Source organism: Narcine bancroftii, chromosome 4 (assembly GCF_036971445.1).
Source record: "Narcine bancroftii isolate sNarBan1 chromosome 4, sNarBan1.hap1, whole genome shotgun sequence".
NCBI lineage: Eukaryota > Metazoa > Chordata > Chondrichthyes > Torpediniformes > Narcinidae > Narcine > Narcine bancroftii.
The window spans coordinates 77,789,679-77,814,081 of NC_091472.1; the positions used below are offsets into that span (position 1 = coordinate 77,789,679).

The window sequence follows — 24,403 nt, forward strand, 5'->3', positions numbered from 1 at the left end:
TATCTTTAATTAAAATTTACAAATCCATGCTCAATAGGGTGCAAGGATGGTGGATGGTTGATGTTTCTCCTAGCAGTGTGTCTTGAACCAGGGGTCTTAGAGGTAACAAGAAATATCTTTCTCCAGAGAGTAGTGAATCAAAGGAAGTCTTTATCTAAGAGGGCTGCAAAGCACATTTACTGAGTATCCTTACACAGATCAACAGATATTTTGACATTAAGGAATCAAGTGATAAGGGCTTAGTGCAAAGAAATAATGTGAGGTCAAAGATCAGCTCTGATGATACTAAATTGTAAAACAGTTACGAGGGGTCAGAAAATAAACTCCAATTTCTCATGATCCTTGCCTCTTTTTTTTTACATTATAGAAACCAATTTGTTGCTCAAAATTCTGTTGAAACCTGTCAATCTGAAACATCAACTTTTTTCTTTCTCCAAAGACAATACCCAATCTGTTTTCCTTCAGCACTTTCTGATCTTATTCCTTTCAAAATGAAAGCTCATGATATGAGTTTGTAAGTTTTCAGCCATGTTCCTGCACTACATAACTTGAGTTTAGCATGAGTTAGCAATGCCATATTCAATCACAGGACTCTGCTCAGATAGCCAATCTTGAACAATGACTAAGTTGGAGTAAAACATCGTATGCAATTCAAGCAGGCAAAAAATCATTTGGTTTGTTTCTGCTTTATGTGATGCTTCAGCTTCCTGATGCCAAGTCCAACGTACACAAAGAATTGTCATAAACCAAGGAACTCAGTGGGTCAGCCAGCAAATCTACTGGTCATCCACTGAGGTCCTCCAGCACTGTGTGTGCTGTTTCAGTTTTCCAGCATCTATCAACTTATTGTTTACCAACAGTTTGTTACATTCTATATTTTTTTTAAACAATATATTTGGATTCTTGACAATTGTTGATGCTCTACTATGGAATTTCCAATGAGATCATGAATTGCTGAATTATTAAAGATGCACTACAACCTAATTTCATTTACAAGAGAACAGAAGTTAGTGATTGTTTTTTAAAAAAAAATGTAAAATATCAAGTTTTAAGTCATGACATGCCAATAGTTCAAACTAACCACTGTTTCAGTTGGCACATAACCCCATGATGAACACTGCCTTTCATTTTGAAAGTACATTTTTTTTTGAGAGGATGAATTTAATTTAAAAATTCACCATCTTCTGGACATTTATAGCTAAATGCTAAAATTACAGCCGTCGACTTATTTTTCCACTTGAAACAGTTTTTATTAGAAAATTTTAATTAAGATTTGCAACACTTACACAGTTCAAGGAAAATGAGGATCATTCCAGTAAGTCAAGTGAAGAAGGAAATGAAAGGAAGAAAAATCTGAGAATGGACTTCAAAAGTGCACCTACTGTAGTATAATTAAATCTAGAAATATACAACTGTAAATATAACAACTGTAAAAGTTCCAGCCTATATACATTAATATACATGTATATTTACATTCGCACTTTACACCTCATTAAGGAAGAACAGACTACATCGTAGTTTTAGTGTCCAAAAGTTTGGCCATCATGGGCAGAAATTATGCCAGTATCTGCTCTGATTTTTTTTTGTTGAAAATGCTTGCGGAGTTTGTTTTTAAACAGCACATGTAAAAGGGAAAATAAGTACAAATACCAAACAAACAAATAATGAGCATTTGCCCATATTAACACACACTGACCTTTGGTAGTTCCTCTTTAACCTTTATTGTACAGTTCTGGTATATGCCTAATTTTGGGTGGCAAATACTTTTGGCAAAAGTGCAGGCAATCAATGCATAAACACTGCTATTGCATCATACCCCTAAACATTTCCAGGAAACTCAATAAAGCCAAAAGAACTATCTAATTATTGCAAAAGCATTCAATCCTAATAGAAGGTACCTGTGGCCTAAAACAACACCACTTCTCAATATTTTTATTTTAAAAAAACTTTTGCCTGACCAAATATCCTCAAAGATTTGGTCAGTTGCAGTCCAGAGTTCAATAATGGAATAGAAAATGCTTTTAAACAATATTCCCTAACTCATGTTTAACACCCCAAAACATTCACCACAGTGATACAAGAATTTCTCTGCAAGTATAATAAAATCCAAATTGAAGCTAGATTGGTGGCAGAGAGCCCACACTATTTTGTAGTGTCTTTGTCTTTGTGTATGTCACATGTTCTCTTCCCAGCTTCCAAGTTTTATGATCCATTTATATTAAATATAACAGGAATCTTTTTTTGTGGGGAGAAAATATTGAGAACAATCTAAAGCATGTGGAAAAATCATCAGATATTTAGGAAGACACAATGCTGACACAACCAACCAACAGAACAGATTGAAGGAAGAACAACTTAAAGTAAAGAGTTGTGTCCTATAAGGTCAAAGCAGAAATGGGAAAACTGACCCAGATGAAAGCAAGTTCACAAGCGCTTCAGAACAATCAAAGATTTGGGAGATGGGGCATTTTGTAGGGTCAGATGGTGCAGAACAACACAACTTATGAGACGGCAAGAGTAATGAAAGACTAGGGAAGATAGTCAGAAAATAACATTCAGTTAAAAAAAAAAGAGAAAGTGACAAGCTTATTTTGACATACAGCATGGTAACAGGTCTATTCAGCCCACAAGCCTGTACCACCCAGTTGACCTACAACCCTGCTACATTTTGAAGGGTCGGAGAGAAAATGGAGCACCTGGAGAATGCACAAACTCCTTGCAGAGAGCGGGGGATGCGAATCCTGGTCCCTATCGCTGGCGTTGTAACAGCATTGCACTAACCACTATCCTAACCGTGCCTCCCGGAAGTCAAAATATTTATACTACATATTCAGGCTCATGCAAAGTATTTCTCCATTACTTCAATCTTTGGAGCGTTATGACAATTGACTTATTAAAGAATTCACACTTATAATGTTCTCAAAACAAGTTAGGTCTGCTTAATAAATATAACAGTAATTAGAAATTATTTTCGATATGAAGTGATTACAATATTTTTGATGGAAAATAAAAGAATTAGGAGAGAGATTTCATACATTACTGAAAAAGAGAGAGGCCCACAGAAGGGAGAAAATCAGAAGGTTTAAAATCTCTGAGAAGGAAGGGTTTAAACTATGAAATCATTCATGAAATTTTTCAATGAAGACATTGAGGTAGCATTTTCTGCACAGTGCAGGGGCGAAAAAATCCTTCGGCAATAAATTAATAAAGGATTCCATTCATACATAAAGTTACACATTTTAATGCAACTGGGACACAGAACTGAAGAGCAATTTACCTTAGCTCTAGCCATAAGAAATTTAACACATCGGTCGTGGCAGACGTCAGAAGCACTGTACAGAAGTTCTTGAATATTATTGGCAACTCTGCCAAGTTCTAATTCTGTAAGTCGTGAGTCATCACTGACCCTGAAATCAAAAATTGAATGTATTTCAGCAAAGAAATATAAAAATGTGCATCTTGAAAAGATACACTTTTTACTGCTCAAACAGCTTTTCCCTGTCTGAGTGTGCAACTCTCCACCCTCTACATATTCTAAGTCAAATCTAAATCAAAAATGCACAGATTGATCTTACATCATGTATTCCATAACAAGTCATTAGTGATGATGAATAACAGGTTGATTTTAATGTACCACGTACCTAGAAAATGGGTGATGAGTAAAAGGAAATCTTACCCTCACCCCCAGACATTCAGTGACATTATTTTCACTATGTCCTCCACTGTCAATATCCTGAGGGCTAATATTCACCAGAAATTGAACAGAAGTGGCAACATGCACAGCATGGCTAAAAGAACAGGTCAGAGGCTAGGAATCCTGCAGTGAGTAACTCACCTCCCATTTCCCCAAATCCTGTCCATCATTTACAAGACTGAAGTCAGGAGTGTGATGGACCACTCTCCACATGCTTTGATGAGTGCAGCTTCAACAGCATTCGAGAATTTTGATACCATACACAACATACTGGTCCTCTTAATAGGCATCCTCAATATCCATTCACTCACTCCACCACTGATGGCACTGTACCATGTACAGGATGCACAAATCATGAAGACTATTTACAGGGCACCTTCTTTATCCATCTGCTGGAAGGATAAGGAAATCCCTTCTGGCATTCCTTAGCTGACCTAAATCCTATTGTAACCATAGAAAACCTTCCTCATTGTCTACTATACCACCAATTTTGTGATCATCTGCAAAAAAATAACAAACTGTGTTCACCACATAGTCATCTGAATAGTTAATACTGATGTCAGAATCCTGCAGCACACCACTGGTAACAGGCCTCCAATCAGAAAAACAACACTATACCGCCACCTTCTGACACCCACCCACAAGCTCATTTTGAACCCAATTATGGATCAAAGGTGATCTAATCTTCCAGATCAGCCTACCTTGCACAGCATTGTTATACGCCCTGCTGAAGTTCACACAGACAATATCCACTATGCTGCTTTTATTAATTTTCTTGGTGATCTCTTAAAAAAAACTATCAAATTTATAAGGCACGATTTCAAATGCACAATACTGTGCTGACTTTCTAATCTGTCTGTCTATTCCATTGCTGAATCCTGTCCCTCAAAATCCCCCTCAGTAATTTACCCACAACAGATATCAGATCTGCAATCCCTTGGCTCATCCTTGCAACATTAGCTAACCTCTAGTCTTCCGGTACCTCACCTGTGGCTAATGATGAAGCAAATATCTATGGCAGGTCCACAGCAATGTCTTCCCTTGCTTCTCATAATGTCCAAGGATACACTTGGTCACAACATGGGGATTTATCCACATTAATGGGTTTTTAGAATGCTTGAACCTCTTCTTTTGAATCTCGATGTGGTCCCACACATCACTACTCATTTGCCAAAATTCCTTAGCTTCTATAATCTTCACCAGCCTGCAGCTGACGTGGACATTTACCCCTCCATAAATCTTCGTCCGCGAAGCCAAGCCAAAGAAAGAAATAATCTTCACCACAATAAAATACAGATTGTTCATTTAAGGTCTTGCCCATCTCCTGTGATTCCACACATACAAGACAATGTTGATCCTAAGGGGGTCTTTCCTCTCCTTTCAGCTCTAAATATTCAAAGTTCAAGTTCCGATTTATTGTTGCAGATTTATTGTCGGAGTACATAGATGACATCACATACTACCCTGAAACTCTTTTTCTGTGGGCCAGGTAGAATTTCTTCTCATCGGTATTGCAAAAAGCCGTACTCAAGGAAAGATGCGTATAAAAAAGAGAGAAATGTAAACAAAAAAGAAATGTAAACAAACTGTGCAATACAGAAAAAAATATACAGTAATAAATCATGTGCAAAATAAGAGTGCTTAAATGAGCCTCTGACTGAGTTTGTTGTTTCAGAGTTTGAAGGTGGATGGGTAGCAACTGTTTTTGAATCTGGTGGTACAAGTCTTATGGCACCTATACCTCTTTCCTGAAGGCAGTAGTGAGAACAGAGCATGTCCTGTGAGGTTTAGATCTTTCATGATTGTTGCTGCTCTCCTGTATATATTATCAATGGTGGGGAGAGATTTGCTTGTGACATGCTGGAATGTGTCCAATACATTTTGCATGGCTTTCTGCTCAGGGGTATTAGTGCCTCAGACAAGGCCATGATGCAGCTGTTCAACACACCTTCTACCACACATCTATAGAAGTTGCCAAAGTTTTTGTCATCATACCCAACTTCCGCAGACTTCTGAAGAAATAGAGGGACTGATATATTTCTTCATGATGACATTAGTGTGTTGGGTCCAGTAAAGATCCTTCAACATAGTGACTCCCAGGAATTTATATTTACTCACCCTCTCCTCCTCTGATCCCCCAATGATCATTGGATCGTAAACCTCTGGTTTTTCCTTCCTAAAGTCCACAATCAGCTCCTTGATTTTGGTGACATTGAGTGTGAGGTTGTTGTTGGTGCACCATTCAGCCATGTTTTCAAACTCACTCCTGCTTGCTGACTCATCACCTCTTTTTATACAACCCACTACTCTGGTATCATCTGCAAATTTGTAGATGGCATTGTTGTGATACTGAGCCACACTATCACAGGTGCAAAGCAAATAGGGCAGGTGGCTATGAATGCAGCTCTGTGGTGCTCTGGTATGGATGGAGATTGTGGAGAAGATGTTCTTACCAATCCTCACTGATTGTGGTCTGGAGGTGAGGAAATCTGGGATCCTGGCATTTTTATTTACCTTGTTTGCCAGAGCTATTTCACTTCCTCCTTTTGCCTTGCTGGTTTCCCTCATAAGTGCACTCCTACATTTCATATATTCAAGAGATTCACTTGGACCCAATTGCCTACACTTGATATATGCCTCCTTGACACTGACCAGGGCCTCAATAATTCTAATCAACCAGAGTTGAATAAATATGTTTGCCTTGATTTTTATTCTGATAGGAAAATGCCATTCCTGAATTCTCCCCATCTCACTTTTAAAAGTCTCCCATTTGCCAGACCTCCCTTTACCTTTCAGCAGTCTCTCCCAATCAATATCTGCAATTGCCTGTCTAATGCATTTGAAATAGAACTTGCCCAGCTTAGTATTTTAACTTGCGGACCATTCCAGCATTTCCCATAACTCATTTATAACTAATAGAATTATGATCAGTGGTCCCAAAGTGCTTCCCTCCTACATTTCAGTCACTTGTTCCCTAAAAGGAAGTATACTTACTGGAAAATCCATGAATGGTCTCCCAAAAGTTGAGTAGGACTGGGAGGTGAAGGAGGTAACTAAATAAAGCATAGGGTTTGTCTGCATCAGTAGTGAAGAGGTATTAGCAGTCTTATTAAGGTGAAAAAATCTCCAGGACCAGACCAGATGCAACACAGTACATTGTGGGAAGGCAGGAAGGAAAGTATTAGAGATTTGACAGACAATTTTTAACTCATTGCTGAGGATAGGAAAAGTTCTGGAGGATTGGAAGATGGCAAATATAGTACCATTATTTAAAAAAGGCTACAAGGATAATTCTGACCTGTTGATCTGGCGTCAGTGGTAGCGAAATTGCTGGAGAAGATTCTTGAGAGAGAAATTCTATCAACATTTGGAGACCCTGGGGAATATTATGGAGAATCAGCATGAATTGGTGCATGGCAAATAGTGTTTCATGAACTTGATAGAATTTTTTGAAGAGGTAACTAAGAAGGCAGACGAGGGCAAGGCAGCTGATTTTTATGGATTTTAGTAAAGCATTTCATAAGGTCCAAAATAGTAGTTTGGTATGAAAGGTTAGGACACAATGGATAGAAGGCCAGGTAGCCAACTAGATTTTTTTTTAAAAGAGGCTTCGTGGTAGGTGTCAGAGAATAGAAGTAGAATAATTTGGACAAGAATATTATATAAAGTTGGAAAGGGTATAAAAGAGATTTATCGTTGTTTCCAGAATTAAGAAAGTTATCACGAGAGACTGGAAAAACCTAACCCAGTTTTCCTTGGTGTCGGAGATTGATAGGGGACCTTACTATAAAATTATGAGGGGCATAGACAAGGTGAATAGTGAGACTGTTTCTTAGAATAGGAGAATCTAAGATGAGAGTAACAGGGGTGGGATTTATAAGGGTTGTAAGGGGACAGTTCTTTACCCAGAAGATGGTGGGAATATGGAATGAGCCACCAGACAAAGTGGTAGTGGCAGATACATTAGCTTCCTTTGAGAAACACTTGGATAACTATATGGATAGGTGGGGCTTTGAGGGGTATGAGCCTAATGCTGACAAGTGAGACTAAAAGAAGAGCCTATGGGCCTGTTTCCATGCTTTAAGACTCTATAGGCTTTTTCAGGTGCATTCTCCGCTAAGAATGCGCCAGAAGAAGCGGAAGCGGCCCTTTAAATTGCAGTTCAGGTGGCAGCGTTGAAAGGACAGCTGCACCGGGGTGCGCATCTGAGTGCATTCCGGCTCCTATCCCTTGGGCTGTCAAGTCAGGATGGCTGGAGATTCTATCGACATGAAAAAGACACCTGAATGGTTTGTTGCCTCCCAGGTGCCCCGCTCATGAAATCAGTCCTCACACTGTGCAGCGGCCAGCGTGGGTACGTCCCCACACTAATCACGCTGCCCCGCTCTCTCCCCACTCATGAAATCAGTCCTCACACTGTGGGGCGGCCAGTGTGGGTACGTCCCCACACTAATCCCATTGCCCCGCTCTCTCCCCGCTCACGGGGCTAGAGCAGCCGGTGGGAGAGGAGGCTGGAGTGGCCAGCGGGGGCGGGGGGGTACGGGGGATGGAGTGGCCGGCGGGGGAGAAGGAGGCTGGAGCCACTGGCGGAGGAGGAGGCTGGAGCGGCCGGCGGGGGAGGAGGAGGCGCTTTAGTTGGGTATCGGCATTGTTTCGGCCACCCCCTTCTCCCCTGCTGGCCGCCCCAGCCTCCACCCCCGCCGGCCGCTCCAGCCCCCTCCCCCGCCGGCTACTCCAGCCCTCTTCTCCCCACTCCCAAAATCAGTTTCCAGAGTGGGAACAGCCCGTGGCGGCCGCCCGACAGTGTGGCGACTGATTTCATGAGTGGGGAGAGAGCGGGGCAGTGGGATCAGTATGGGAATGTCCCCGCGCTGACAGCCAGCGCCAGCCGCTCAACAGTGTGGGGACTGGGAGAGGAGTTGGCCAGCTGACTGTCATCCGATGGCTGGGGAGGCCATTGTGCTGCGGGGATTATCCCTCTCGGAGGAGGGTTACCAAGCTCACCTTGCAGGTGCCTCCTGAACATTCACGTGGCCTTCCCATAGCCTCATTTTGCCAAATTATGCGGTTTTACAAGTGGGGCAATTGGCCATCTGAAACTGCCTTATGACTTGATGAGAGTACTGCCATAATTTCTTGCCTAAGCAAAAATTTTATTTCCACCACCACCACCCCTGCCCCCCACCACTCCCACTTTAACTTCACTTCTGCTTGTGGCTTCTGACCCTTTGGACACAGAGCTGCAAGTCCAACCCCTCACTCAGCCACATTCCTATTATGGCCATAATCTTCTTTGGCTTGGCTTCGCGGACGAAGATTTATGGAGGGGTAATGTCCACTTCAGCTGCAGGCTCGTTTGTGGCTGACAAGTCTGATGCGGGACAGGCAGACATGGATACAGCGGTTGCAAGGGAAAATTAGTTGGTTGGGGTTGGGTGTTGGGTTTTTCCTCCTTTGTCTTTTGTCAGTGAGGTGGGCTCTGCGGTCTTCTTCAAAGGAGGTTGTTGCCCGCCGAACTGTGAGGCGCCAAGATGCACGGTTTGAGGCGATATCAGCCCACTGGCGGTGGTCAATGTGGCAAGCACCAAGAGATTTCTTTAGGCAGCCCTTGTACCTCTTCTTTGGTGCACCTCTGTCTCGGTGGCCAGTGGAGAGCTCGCCATATAACACGATCTTGGGAAGGCGATGGTCCTCCATTCTGGAGACGTGACTTACCCAGCGCAGTTGGATCTTCAGCAGCGTGGATTCGATGCTGTCGGCCTCTGCCATCTCGAGTACTTCGATGTTGGTGATGAAGTCGCTCCAATGAATGTTGAGGATGGAGCGGAGACAACGCTGGTGGAAGCGTTCTAGGAGCTGTAGGTGATGCCGGTAGAGGACCCATGATTCGGAGCCGAACTGGAGTGTGGGGATGACAACGGCTCTGTATACACTAATCTTTATGAGGTTTTTCAGTTGGTTGCATATGCCAATCATCGCCCAAGTTCATCTGCCTTACCCATAGAGCTTTGCAATAAGTTAAATGTAGTTCAGTCTACCGGATCTTTCTCCCTCTCTGAATTACCCCTACTTGTCCATTCCATTTAACTTTAACGCCATTTGTCCATTTCCATGCAGATTAAGGGTCATGTTTACTGAAACTAATTTCTTTTCAATTAACAAAGATCATGTAAATTCTGAATTAAAAGACAGACCTCACTTGATCAGGAAATTATGATGAAGAGATAGGACTATGCATAGAAAAATTATTGGATCATTATAGGTTTGTTTAGATTTGCACTACATTTTCCTCCTTTTATCAATTTGATAGCTATTTTCAAAGTTTTATTAGGAATAATTTTTCAGTGCCAGACTATTGGACAATAATTAAAAGTAGTCATTTAGAGCAAAGGGAAACATTTTGTATACAATATTGTAGTAATGTTAAACAAGGTTGGGAGGATGATATTTAGAAACACAAAGGAAATGATTGCACAGTAACATTATATAAATGTAGTGGTATGCAAGCCATACAGGGAACCACAAAGAAGGGTGGTGAATCCTTTATCTATCATTTATTTTAAAGCTTCAATGGTTATTTTTAGAAAAGTTCTGAAAGCAATAGTTTGTGCCTCTAGTGCCATATTTCCTTAGGATTTGTGAAATAAACTCATCAGACTGGCTGGGATGCAATTAAGGGGAAAGTCCTGCTGCCAATGTGGAGGACAATCAAATCATTCACATTACTGCCTTTACAGTGGGCAAAAACAGGACATCTGAGGATACTTGACTCCAGACAGAGATGCAGAAGGGTGACCACTACATTACTAAAGTAGAGACGATCTGATTCCGTACCTGTTCATTTGTGACTGGTTCATTAATGCTCTAATGTAATGAGGGTAAAAACAGATGGGGAGCATTGCCTATACCCTGAAACAGAGTATTTAAACAGGTTTAAATGGCAAAATCAAATAGAGCTCTTCAAAGTTGAACTTCATGCCTAACATTTCAAATAGCTGAATATAACAAAGAGCAAGAAAAAGATCTTGGTGTTTTGGAAAAAGAATAGATGACTGACAATGGCACATCTCACTTTTTACTATTTGATCAGTCCATGCCATGTATTCTGGTCATATGTCTATTTGTGTAATTGGTGTGTGTTAAATGCAGCAATGATATTTTTAAGCTAATCTTTTGGAAAAAAATCTTCATGAGTAAAACATTTTATGCTTCCATTAATCTTCTTCGACTAGACCTAGAAATAGGTAAAGATTAAAAACAAGTCTAAGATGAGGAGAAAGTTGAGGTGGGGATGAGGAATGGGATGAGAAAACAAAAAGAGTGGGAAGCAGAAGAGTTGAAATGACAAAAGAGGTGATGGGACATGTTGAAAGGTCATAGTAAAAGACAGGAAATTGAAAGGTCAACCTGAATGAAATGTAAATGAGAATGATATAAAATTATAAGTGAAAGGTAGAATAAATACTGGAAATTTGAAATTAAAATAAAAGATGAAAATGCAGACTTTCTGAAATTTGTCCTTCTAGATTGTGCCGAACTATTAGTCTGTCTAGCTCCAGTGACCTGCACCAACAATTCCCTGAGTTATTTTTGGAGCCTTTTATAAACAATATGAGCTACCCTCCAATCCTCAGACACCTCATGTGTGGCTAAGGACATTTTAAATATATCTGCCAGAGCCCCTGCAATTTCTGTATGAGTCTCCCTCAAGGTCTAAAGGAATACTTTGTCAGGCCCTGGGGACTTGTTCACCTTTATTCACTTTATTCTTCTTTAATCTGTATAGGTTGCATGACATTACTGCTTGTTTGCTTCAGTTCCCTATACTCTGTACCACTTTCCTAAGTAAATAAACCCTTTAAGTTCTTCTCTATCTCTTTTGACTTTATTCGGTGAATGGGATTTGGAGCGAGAGAGTGCAAGAGTGGGCTGCTTTAAATAGGTGAGTAAAATGGTGAGTAGTTTTTTCCAGCAAATGAAATTTGAAGCAAGAAAGTGAGAACAGACTGATTTAAAGAGATGAGTAGAGTGCTGAGCAGTCTTTTCCAGTGAACAAGATTTGGTGTGAGAGAGCGCGAGAGCTGGCTGCTTTAAATAGGTGAGTGGAAAAGTGGACCAGCCAGGCTTTAGCGAGAAGAGTCGGAGACTAAGGTAAGACTCTGGTGAGAGTTTATTATTAATCATTCTTTGTATTAGTGCCAAGGTAGAGTAATTAAAATGGCAATGGGATTAGTGGAGTGTTTGTCGTGTGAGATGTGGAAGTTCTGGAAAACTTGCCATCTCCCTGATAGTTCCAGGTAGGTAGAACAGGGTACCCCTATGGCCATTCCCCTCAATTATAAAAATACCACTTTGGATACCATTGGTGAATACCTTACCAAATCTCTGGCATGAGCCTGGCCCTGTGGCTCAGAAGGTAAAGAGGGAGAAAAGGAGAGCAGTAACAATAGGGGATTCAATAGTTAAGACATGAAAAAAACACCTGAATGGTTTGTTGCCTCCCAGGTGCCAGTGTCAGGGACAGCTCTGATCAGGTCCATCCTGAAAATGGACGGTGAGCCCCTAGAAGTAGTGGTACATATTGGTATCAACGACATAGGTAGGAAAAGAGATGAGGTCCTGAATAGAGAATACTGGGAGCGAGGTAGGAAGCCGAAAAACAGGACCTCAAGGGCAGTAATCTCAAGATTTCTGCCTGTACCACAATCCCATAAGGGTAAAAATAGGGTGATATGGCAGATGGATGAGTGGCTGAAGAACTGGTGCAGGGGAAACAGATTCAGATTTCCAGTTCATTGGAATTTCTTCTGGGTAAGGTATGATCTGTACAAAAGAATAGGTTACACCTGAACTGCTAAAGCAGTTTTGGAGGGTTTGAACTAGTTTGGTAGAGGGATGGAATCAGAATGATAGGGCAGAAAATAGAGTAGATAATGGAAAGATTGATGCAATGTGCAGTGAAAGGAGCATAAATGCAATCAGTAGGAGGTTTGAAATGTATTTATTTCAAAGCTAGAGGTATGAGGAACAAGGGACATATACTTGGAGCATGGATCAGTATGTGGAATCAGTTACAGAGACTTGGCTGACACAAGGACAGGATTGAGATGTTTCAAAAGGATTAGAAGAGAGGTAAAAGAGGTGGGAGAGAATAGCATAATTTATCAGGGATAGTATCACTGCTGAAGAAAGGGAAGACATTGCAAAAAGATTGTCTACCGAGTCAAAGTTGGTGTAAGTCAGAAGCAGAAAGACAGTGATCATTCCATTAAAGGTAGTCTATAGGCCCCCCCCCAATAGCCCTCAGGACATTGCGGAGCAGATAGTATGCAGATTGTGGAATGGTGCAAAAACAACAAGCTTGTTGTTACGGGAGAATTCAACTTCCTTAATATTGACTGGGATCTCCTTACTGCAAGAAGGATAGATGGATTTGTCAGGAATGTCCAAGAAGGATTCCTGGCACAGTAGATGGATAAACTGACTGTAGGAGAAGCCATACTGAATCTAGTACTGAGTAATGAACCTAGTCAAGTGACCGACCTCTAGGTGGGGGAGCATTTAGATGACAGTGACCACAACTCCCTGACCTGTAGCATAGCAGATAGGAGTAAGACAAAATGGTGGTGTTTAATTGGGAAAGGGCTAATTATGATAGGATTAAGCAAGAAATGGGGAGAGTAAATTGGGAACAGATGTTCTTGAGGAAAAGCACAGAAGTAATGTGGAGAATATTTAGGGACCATGCACAGGGATCTGGATAGGTTTGTCCCATGAGTCAGGGAAAAGATGGTGGGATAAGAGAATGGAGGTTGACAAAAGAGGTGAGACAACTACTTAAGCAGAAGAAGAAAGCATATACAAGGTTTAGGAAGCAAACAACAGGAAGTGCTTATGAGAGTTGTAGGATAGCCCGGAATGAACTGAAGAAAAGACTCAGGAGAGTTAGACAAGGGCACGAGAAGTCCTTGGCAAGTAGGATTAAGTAAAACCAAAGGTGTTTTATTCATATGTAAAGAACAGAAGGATGACTAGAATGAATGTCAGGGCAATGTGTGTCTGAAAGCACCTTTTTTCCATGGCACAAGAGAACATTTGTATAAGGTGAGGGAAGGAAATTTTAAGGGAGACACTAGGGGTACTTTTTTATATCTCTCTTTGGCTTGGCTTCGCGGACGAAGATTTATGGAGGGGGTAAAAGTCCACGACAGCTGCAGGCTCGATTGTGGCCGACAAGTCCGATGCGGGACAGGCAGACACGGTTGCAGCGGTTGCAGGGGAAAATTGGTTGGTTGGGGTTGGGTGTTGGATTTATCCTCCTTTGTCTTTTGTCAGTGAGGTGAGCTCTGCGGTCTTCTTCAAAGGAGGTTGCTGCCCGCCGAACTGTGAGGTGCAAAGATGCACGGTTTGCGGCGATATCAGCCCACTGGCGGTGGTCAATGTAGCAGGCACCAAGAGATTTCTTTAGGCAGTCCTTGTACCTCTTCTTTGGTTCACCTCTGTCACGGTGGCCAGTGGAGAGCTCGCCATATAACACGATCTTGGGAAGGCGATGGTCCTCCATTCTGGAGACGTGACCCACCCAGCGCAGCTGGATCTTCAGCAGCGTGGACTCGATGCTGTCGGCCTCTGCCATCTTGAGTACTTTGATGTTAGGGATGAAGTCGCTCCAATGAATTTTGAGGATGGAGCGGAGACAACGCTGGTGGAAGCGTTCTAGGAGCTGTAGGTGATGCCGGTAGAGGACCCATGATTCGGAGACGAACAGGAGTGTGGGTATGACAACGGCTCTGTATACGCTAATCTTTGTGAGGTTTTTCAGTTGGTTGTTTTTCCAGACTCTTTTGTGTAGTCTTCCAAAGGCGCTATTTGCCTTGGAGAGTCTGTTGTCCATCTCGTTGTCGATCCTTGCATCTGATGAAATGGTGCAGCCGAGATAGGTAAACTGGTTGACCGTTTTGAGTTTTGTGTGCCCGATGGAGATGTAGGGGGGCTGGTAGTCATGGTGGGGAGCTGGCTGATGGAGGACCTCCGTTTTCCTCAGGCTGACTTCCAGGCCAAACATTTTGGCACTTTCCGCAAAACAGGACGTCAAGCGCTGAAGAGCTGGCTCTGAATGGGCAACTAAAGCGGCATCGTCTGCAAAGAGTAGTTCACGGACAAGTTTCTCTTGCGTCTTGGTGTGAGCTTGCAGGCGCCTCAGATTGAAGAGACTGCCATCCATGCGGTACCGGATGTAAACAGCGTCTTCATTGTTGAGGTCTTTCATGGCTTGGTTCAGCATCATGCTGAAGAAGATTGAAAAGAGGGTTGGTGCGATGAACACAGCCTTGCTTCACGCCATTGTTAATGGAGAAGGGTTCAGAGAGCTCATTGCTGTATCTGACCCGACCTTGTTGGTTTTCGTGCCATTGGATAATCATGTTGAGGAACTTTGGGGGGCATCCGATGCGCTCTAGTATTTGCCAAAGCCCTTTCCTGCTCACGGTGTCGAAGGCTTTGGTGAGGTCAACAAAGGTGATGTAGAGTCCTTTGTTTTGTTCTCTGCACTTTTCTTGGAGCTGTCTGAGGGCAAAGACCATGTCAGTAGTTCCTCCGTTTGCGCGAAAGCCGCACTGTGATTCTGGGAGAATATTCTCGGCGACACTAGGTATTATTCTATTTAGGAGAATCCTAGCGAAGATTTTGCCTGCAATGGAGAGCAGCGTGATCCCCCTGTAGTTTGAGCAGTCTGATTTCTCGCCTTTGTTTTTGTACAGGGTGATGATGATGGCATCACGAAGGTCCTGAGGCAGTTTTTCTTGGTCCCAACAAAGCTTGAAAAATTCATGCAGTTTGACATGCAGAGTTTTGCCGCCAGCCTTCCAGACCTCTGGGGGGATTCCATCCATACCTGCTGCTTTGCCACTTTTCAGTTGTTCAATTGCCTTATATGTCTCATCCTTTTTTATATACATATTATACAAACACACATAGGTGTCTAAAATGCATTGCCAGGTATGGTGCTGGAGGCACTTCAATCAAGACTCTTGAACAGGCACATGGATGCGAGAAAAATAGTAGAGAAGGTTTAGATATGTTATCTATGTCAGCAGAACATTATGGGCCAAAGGGCCTGTACTGCACTGTTATGTTCTCTCATAGCCAACCATTTAATCTTCAAGAGAAACAATTTTGTCCCTTACTATTCTTTTGCTCTTAATATACCTGTCATAGTCCTTAGGATTTTATTTCACTTTGTCTTCCAAAGCAAATTCAAGTATCCTTTTAGCCCTCCTGATTTTCCTCTCAAGTTGTTTTCTACATATGTTATATTCGAGTCCCTCATTTGTTCTTTGTTGCCTATATCTGCTATGCACCTCTCTCTTCTTCTTAACCAGATTCTCAATATCCCTTGAAAAGCATAGTTCTTATGCCAGTTAACTTTGCCTTTAATACTTACAGGAAAATACAAACTGTATTCTCAAAATTTCACCTTGAAGGCCTTTCACTTACCAAGCATATCCTTTCCAGAAAACAACTTATCCCATTCCACACTTTTTAGATCCTTTCTCATTTCTTCAAAATTAGCCTTTCTCTAATTTAGAATCTCAACCAGATCTATCTCTATCCAGATCTTGAAACTAATGCATTATAATCACTGGACTGAAAGTGTTATCCTACACATGCTTCTACCACTGTCCTCTGTTGTTCCAATAGGAGATCCAGTATTGCACTCTCTCTAGTAGGTACCTCAATATATTGACTTAGAAAACTTTCCTGAACATACATGACAAACTCTAAGCCATCTAGTCCTTTTACATTATGAATCCAGATCGCCGACTATTGCCCTTTATATTTCCTGCAGCTGTCTACTATCTTCCTGCTGATTTGCTCCTCCAATTCTTGCTATTAGGTAGTCAGTAGCCCCTTTTCCACTGGCACCCTGCCTCAGGAATTAACTGGGAATTTACTGGAACAGGGTCCAGTGGAAAAGGAACACTGTCTGAACACTGGTGTCAAATGACATCATTTCACGCTGGGGATTAACCACCTCTACCCCTACTCATATCCCCGGTGTTTGCTGATGCCGGCATGTCGATAAAACCAGTGGAAAAGGGACAGCAGAAAGTCACTAGTTTCCAGTTGAAGGCAGAACATGCTGAGTCCCGGGGATGAGTTGGATTGAGTGGAAAAGCAATTAGTATCCCAGTTAAGGGTGGCCCAGTGAAAATGGCACAATGGGCTTCCTATCCTGGGACACTGCACAGCTAATTAACTGGGATGCCAATGGAAAAATGGTTTATAATACAATCCCATTAATGTGATCATACCTTTCCTGTTCCTCAGCTCTACCATAGAGCCTCAGTAGACTTCACCTCCACTCTTAGAGCCTTCTACTCTTTCCTGTCTGAGTACAGCTGTTATTTTTTTTCATTGACGAGCAATGTCACTCCTCTCCCTTTTATCCCTCCTGCTCTGTCAAATGGAGAAGAAATAACTTGTCCTCATCCACCTAATCAAAACCCCATAGGATATAATTTTTAAATAATATCCTTGGTTTTGAATGCAAAGTATTTAAGGAAAAAGGACTTCAGAATTCGTTTCAAAACTGATAAATCATCAAGGACACAAGGAAGATGGTTTAATGCAGATTAAAACAATCTTCAATTGTTTTCAGTTTCTGTTTTATGATAATCAGATTGTTAATCACGTCTAGAAGTCTTAATTGTGTGAGTGCATACACAACAGTTAACATTGTTGAATACAGCAGAACAAGAAAATAAAGAGATAAATTATTGCAGTAAAACAGCAGAGTACAGGGCCTTCAGCCATCAATGTTGTGCTGACCTATATATTCCTACCAAAAAAAAGTACTAAACCTTTCCTACCTCATAACCCTCTATTTTTCCTTTCATCTATGTACCTGTCTAACTTAAATGCTCCAAATGTTTCAGCCTCAACCATCACAAGGCATTCCAAGTACCCTTAATTCTTTGGGTAAAAAAAGGTTCCCACAATACATCAGGTAATTAACAAGGAAGCAAGTTCTTTCATTATTCTCTTCACTCTGACCTGCACAACTGGAGCTGAAGGGATCCTGTGAAAGATGATGGGGACAAGAAGTCCATAGCACTGAGCAACAGTCTGCCATGTTTGACTGTCAGCATTGATCCAGCCAGTCAGATCCAAGGCCACCAACGTTCTTTCACACCTTGCCAGTCTACAAAGTTTTCCTTGTCTAATTAAAGGGTTAAGTTCCATCTGTCTATGGTTAAACAAAACAATAGGCTGTTCACTCTTCTCCAAACCTGCAGAGATGTGGCGAGATTAGTGACCTTCACAGTGCTTTCAAGACAGGTCAGATGTCATATACTGAACCAGCATCACAAGACACACAATAACCAGGTTTCTGTGGGCAAAAATTCCCTGCCAGTAAAACTTCTGCCTTGCAAGCCAAAAAAGCTCTATTTGATTTTGTTCTGTGCACTGATCTGATATCAGTCAGTAAAGTGACAGTGATGTTACACTTGAACACCAGGTTCAAGGATGGAAGAACATCAAATGCAACTTATCACATTATGAAGGTCTCTGTTCTTTGCTGCAACAAAAGACAAATGCAGAACATTTGTTGACCTAAAATTGTTGCAACTTTGAGAAACTAAATGTGTAAAATTAAAACATATGGTGGCAGGTACCACCAAGGGTGAAAATATAAATGTGGTCTCCACAACTTTTAAAGCTGCACAAAAATCAAGGAAGAGTTTAAAATCCCAAGAAAGTGTCCAATTGAGTAAAAGACTGTGCAAGAAATTATTTCAATATCCTTTATGCTGAAATCAGAATAATATGAAATTGTTTTAAATGAAGATTGAAAGGAATTTAGTTCACTGATATCAGGGTGTTAGATCTCAATAAAGCAAACTACAAAGTTGGCTATAGTATATTGGAAAAGCTTAATGAAAAGGTATTTCAGTAAGTGAGCAATGTCTAATATATTGATAGAGAAGGTATAACAAATGCACATTAACTCAATGCAAAAAGATGAAGTAGTCCAGCCATAGCTAACATTAAGGTAGCATTAGATCATAGGAAATGGGTTACAACATATTACATTTAAAGAAAAGTTTAACTATTTTTTTTGTGTTCAGAAAAGCAGTGACAGGCCATTAATAGTTGGGGCTTGGGGAGGGAGGTTGGGGGGAGTAGAGGACTGGACAAAGTAATCTACATGGAAAAAATAAACTGGTTTTTAAGATACTCTATATACTCTACATGTAAAATGGAAAGCATTAGCAAAAGGTAATATTAGCGCACTGCAGGCTGAAATAACCATTGGAGAATAAGGTGCTGGCAACTCATCCAAAACATAAAAGTTTGCAGAAATAGAGAGGATCTCAAAGAAATCTGTATGTATTTTTTTAATGGGAGGAATTAGTGGGATTGAAAGTCAATAAATCCCCATGACTTGATCACCTGCATTCCAGGGGTTTGATGGGGAAGATTATTGTAACTGCGGTCACTATCTTCCAAAATGATGATTGGAAGAAAGTAAATGTAACCCTACTATTTAAGAAAGAGGGGAGAGGAAAACTTGGAACTGCAAACCAGATACATGCCTTCAGTGTCAAAGAAAATACTTGTATAGTATCTTTAATTGGAAGCCAAAAGTAGAATTGGGAGAATCAACATGGATTTATGAATGTGAAACCATGTTTGACAAATTTGTTAGTTTGATATTGTAACTGGCAAAACAGATAAGTTGGAACCAGTGGATGTGGTGCGTTTGGACTGTCAGAAGGCCTTCTATAAGGCCTTAAATAAAACTCCAAAAATATTTGAGCATATGCAGTTAGGAATGAACATACTAATATGAATTGAGGATTGATTAATGGACAGATCAGAAATAAATGGGTCACTTTTGGGTTGAGAAGCTCTTGTTAATGCAGAGATATAGGAATTGATGCTGGTGTCCATGCTGTTGTACAAGGGGGCCATGTAAAAAGTGTTCATGTTTTCTGATGATCAAAGCAATAAGGAAGTATGAGATGAGAGGAAGATACAGAGCGACTTCAAGGCTAAGTGAATGGCTGAGAGAAAAGTGAATCCATCCATTATGGCAGAGAAATTTTTTTTTAAAGCAGGATACTTCTATTAAATAATGAGTGAGTGAAAGATGTTCACGTACAACGGATGCTAGATGTTCTGATGTTAATGTGTAGGTACAACAAGCAATTAGAGAGTTAAATGGTATACAAAGAGGCAAGACATCTTACTGAAATCTCAGAGCACCCCAGTGGGATCAGATTGGGAATACCATGTATGAATCTAACTAATAACTCAATCTAAGGTAGGATACATGTGGAATGGAAGAAGTACCACAGAAGTTCACCAGATTGAGTTCCTGGGATCAGGAAACATCCAATAAGCACAGAGACTCTGTGTTCTTTATTTTAAAGGAGTGAGAGGTCATTTTATTTAAACATCCCAAAATGTTTAGAGAGGTATGAAGAGTCCTGGGTGATAGTGTTAAAAACAAAGATTGATCTGTCAAAACTGACAGTAGAATTTTTTTTAATCAAGAAATTCTTCATCCAAGAAGGCTGTGGAGGCTCAGTTGCTAAGTATATTCAAGACAGAGAAACATGAGGAAATCAACAGTAATAGATTTAAGCCAAGAAAATGGCACTGAGTAATAGATCAATTGTGACCTTACTGGATGGCACAGAAGACGGGGGGCTTTCTCCTGATTCTATTACAGATAGCCCCAAGGTTAAAAATGAGTTCCATTACCTAGGTCTGTCTTTAATTCAAATTTGTATGGAAGTCAGAACAAGTACATACAGTCCCTATTTAGCATGAGTACTCCAAAACATGTTAAACATAATAATTCAGTACATAATGCAGTATTGAACACAATAATAGAAGTAACTACATAAAAGTTAACACTTACAGAAGATGATGGAGAGATGGCTACAGTACAGGTACCCCATGACCCTCTTGCATCTTCGCTCCTTCCATTCCGCGCCTGGTTCCTTCACTTGCTCACTCCTCGGTTGTGCCTCGCCCACCCCCTACCCTGCCCAGGTTGAGTGCAACATAGCCTGACAGTGGTGTCACGATGGCGCACACTGCTGCTTCTTCTTCCCCCCCCCCCCCCCCCCCCCCACCCTGCCACCCGAGATCTGTGTGGGGACTGGTGGTGGGCTGTCGGGGGGAGGGGGTGCAGGGCAGTGGGGCCAGTGTGGAGAATGTTGGTGACACAATACTAATAAAATTTAACAATTTTTGGTCATTATTATTAGAATCATGACTCAACCATGATCAACCCGGAAGTTGACACCATTCTACTTCCTGTCGGCTTGTCCGTTCATAACTATAGGTTGTTCGTAAATCGGACTTTTTAACCCAGGGACTGCCTGTACTTATATTCTTGCATAAGGAGTGAAGATTTAAAATTAACAATTGCAGGCACAACAGCAGGTAGAACAGACTCATACTTACATGATCTCCAATCCTAAAGATGTGTGGTCCTTATTGGATGATGAATCAGTGGCACATTCTATTTCGGATGCTGAATCACTGCCACATGGGTCACTGTTTTGAAAGGCTGTCCTCTGTGATTCATTTTCTACTTCAGAAGGGGCCAGTTCTTTCTCGTTATATGCATCACTAATAAACATGCCTTCATGAGTTAAGTAAGCCACTTCTGTATCCAGATTTTGATTTAAACCAGTATTTTTATTATAGGTTACAGTTTCCAGTTCTCTGATCTTTTCCCGACTTTTGTCCAACAACAGGAAAACAACACGACGAATGGTGACCAGTGAAGCCTGCGAACATTTTGGGCAACAAATAAACAAAAAGGAATGCACCATTCTGGAGTAGTGTTAAGTTACTTCCAACTGCCAAGTTGCCTGGACCATTGATTCAGAAACATGTTCAAATCCCATCTTAACAGCTGGGGAATTTAAGTAACTAATTATTCAAAATTGGAATTTAAAAACAAAACTGTTTCATCATCATGAAACCACTGAATTACTCTAAGAATTCACCTGGTTCAAAAAATCCATCAGGAAGAAAATCGGCCATCCTGACCCAGTTTGGCCAACATGCCTCCAACTTGGTTGACTCTTAACTGCCTGCTCAATTTTGCATCATTATGGATGGTCAATAAATCCTGGCATCACCAGTTATGTGGCATCCCATGAATGAATTAAAATAAATAAATGCAAACATTTTTAAATTTATATGGTTGGTGAACCATAATTCAATTTTCACAGTGCCTGAAAACAGTCCAGTAAAGCATTAGACAAAAGGAATATGGGATTGTAAATAATGCAAATAATTAATTCAATTTTAAAGTTTATTCAACTTTTCTACATATCAAGAATAAACATGAAACAATATGCACATCTACAAATATAAAGCCTAACTAACATCTATGTAAAAGAAAGGTTTACAATTTGATTACTCTGTTCGGAACTTGAAGATATTAAAATTACAATGTGGTCAGAGACCAATGTCAATTATGTGGACACATCTGTGATTTCTTTCAGTGCGGTTTGTTAAAAGAAAGTTTTAGTAACATCCTAAATACTGTCTATCTAAGACTTACCTTAACTCTTTTCAGCAAATTAATAAAACTTGTAAATATGTTTTTCAGAAGGCCCAACCATTGAGGAAAATTCAGCATTCTCATCTGATCTGCGAGCCTTAAAAAGGTAGAGACTGCCAGATTAGTGGTTCTTGCATTCCCATGAGTTTGCATAAAAATATGTTGGTGACAAGAAAACTAGAGATTGGTGTTGACTATTGAACAAGCTCAAAGTTTTACAGCAACAGCACCAATTCAAGCTTGGTAAAGCAACACACTTCTCACCACTTACTGTAGCTAACCATAGCATTACAGAGTTAACACAGCAAAAAAAAACTGGGGGATATTTTGATAAGCGTCAGGAGCAATCTGACAATCACACCTTCATGATTGAAGATTCTAAATTAATGATTAGTAGCTTTATAGAGGTATCAAAGAATTATAGAAGACCCTTTCCATCCAGTGAGGAAGTGGTGCAGGAGCATCAAAATCAGGACTGCAGGCTAGGAAATAGCTTCTTCAAGCAGACTGTGAGATTAATTTAATTTTTTTTATATTTAGAGGTTTAGCACACTAACAGGCTCTTCTGGCCCATGAGCCCACACCACTCAAATACACCCATGTAGCTAGTTAACCTACTAATCCCATATATCTTTGTAATGTGGGAGGAAACTGGAGCACCCAGAGGAAATCCACGCAGACGTGGGGAGAACATACAAAATCCTGACAGACAGTGCTGGATTCAAATCCTCTTTACTGGCACTACCACAATGTTGTACCAACTACTACACTAACCATGCCACCAATTGATGAATGGCATCCTGTAACCAAGTAAATCATCCCAAAATATTTCTGAATTTTAAAAATTATATCTTATATATATTATGTATTGTGAATTGTGTGTACACCATGGTCCAGAGAAACGCTGTTTAATCAGGTTGTATATGTACAATCAGATGATAATAAACTTGAACTGTATGAAATACTGTGGAATAGAAATGGTCAATACAAAGCATTATTCATATTAAGGCATAAGTACAGGACAAGAAGCTATGAATGCATTAAAAATTATCTAAAAATCCCATAATCCCATTGTTCTTAACCCAAACAAATACAGTATGGGATCATTTAGGTTACTTTCACTTCCTGGATTGTCACGAAGGTTAAAGTTCTGCAAGTGCTCATTCAGAATTATCAGACTCCTGAATAACACTCACTTAATGACTCATATTTCACTCATGATTTACCACTGAATATTTGGACCTACATCTGCATTTTCCCAATTTGTTGACAGTTCTTTCTTTGAGCACAGTTTACAGTTACCAGTAGTAGAAATTCTGTCTGGCCCGCGGAAAAAGAATCTCAAGGATGTATGTGATATCATATGATCTGACAATAAATGAGAACTTTGAGTCTTTTGAATGTGATACGATCTGCTGCCATCATCCTTTCAGACAATGATTTCCAGACCCTGTTACTCTGGCATTTTGTTTTGACATCTCTCTTCAAATAAAACCCAACCTAGTCAGTTTCTTCTCATAACCTTCTGCGATTCTGCTGGTTTGACCTGCATCTTCGTAAATGTCTGATGGCTGTAACATCCTTCCATCACCCCCATGTTGACTAAGCAGCTCCTGGAACGGCAGGAAATACTGCTGCCTGTTCCGTCAAATGCTAGAAACCCAGTTTGACCATTATCACGATAAGATTTCTTTCCCATAAATATTCATGTCCAAAATGGTGCTAGAGAGTGGCAATTTTTTTTCAATGCCTGGATATCAAGAAAACTTAATATTTTCACTGCATTTTGGCACATGTGACAATAAATTAAAGTGTAATGAATGTCCAGCACTCCAACTGTTGCCAAAATAATGTATAGTTTTGGGTTGGCATTTCTGCTTTTACATGCCACACTTCAGACACAACGATAATACCCTATATGCCCTAACCACCTTATCTACTGGTCCCAATATATTCAGTGATCTGTGGCTATGCAATTTCACATCACTCTCCACTTCTTGGCATCCTGCTGTTTGTCTTATGTATCTTCACCTTTGCTCCTTTCTTTGTCAGTTCTTCAAGCTGACTTTCAAATGCCCCCCCCTTGTGCCCACCTAGTTAGCCCCCCCTCC

At 40.8% G+C, this 24,403-nt stretch overlaps 1 protein-coding gene across 3 annotated transcripts in view; it reads right to left on the bottom strand.

Moving 5' to 3' along the window:
* The window catches only part of vps54 (VPS54 subunit of GARP complex), a 136,196-nt gene that overhangs the window by 56,089 nt on the left and 55,704 nt on the right, over positions 1 to 24,403 (bottom strand). For 2 of the 3 annotated variants that reach the window (XM_069931698.1, XM_069931699.1), the window contains exons 11-13: positions 22,293 to 22,389; positions 21,179 to 21,507; positions 3,278 to 3,407 (exon numbers count right to left, since the gene is read on the bottom strand). In XM_069931698.1, coding sequence (XP_069787799.1) covers positions 3,278 to 3,407; positions 21,179 to 21,507; positions 22,293 to 22,389 — 556 coding nt within the window. The remainder of the gene's footprint in view (positions 1 to 3,277; positions 3,408 to 21,178; positions 21,508 to 22,292; positions 22,390 to 24,403) is intronic. The other variant, XM_069931701.1, reaches the window with a different exon arrangement.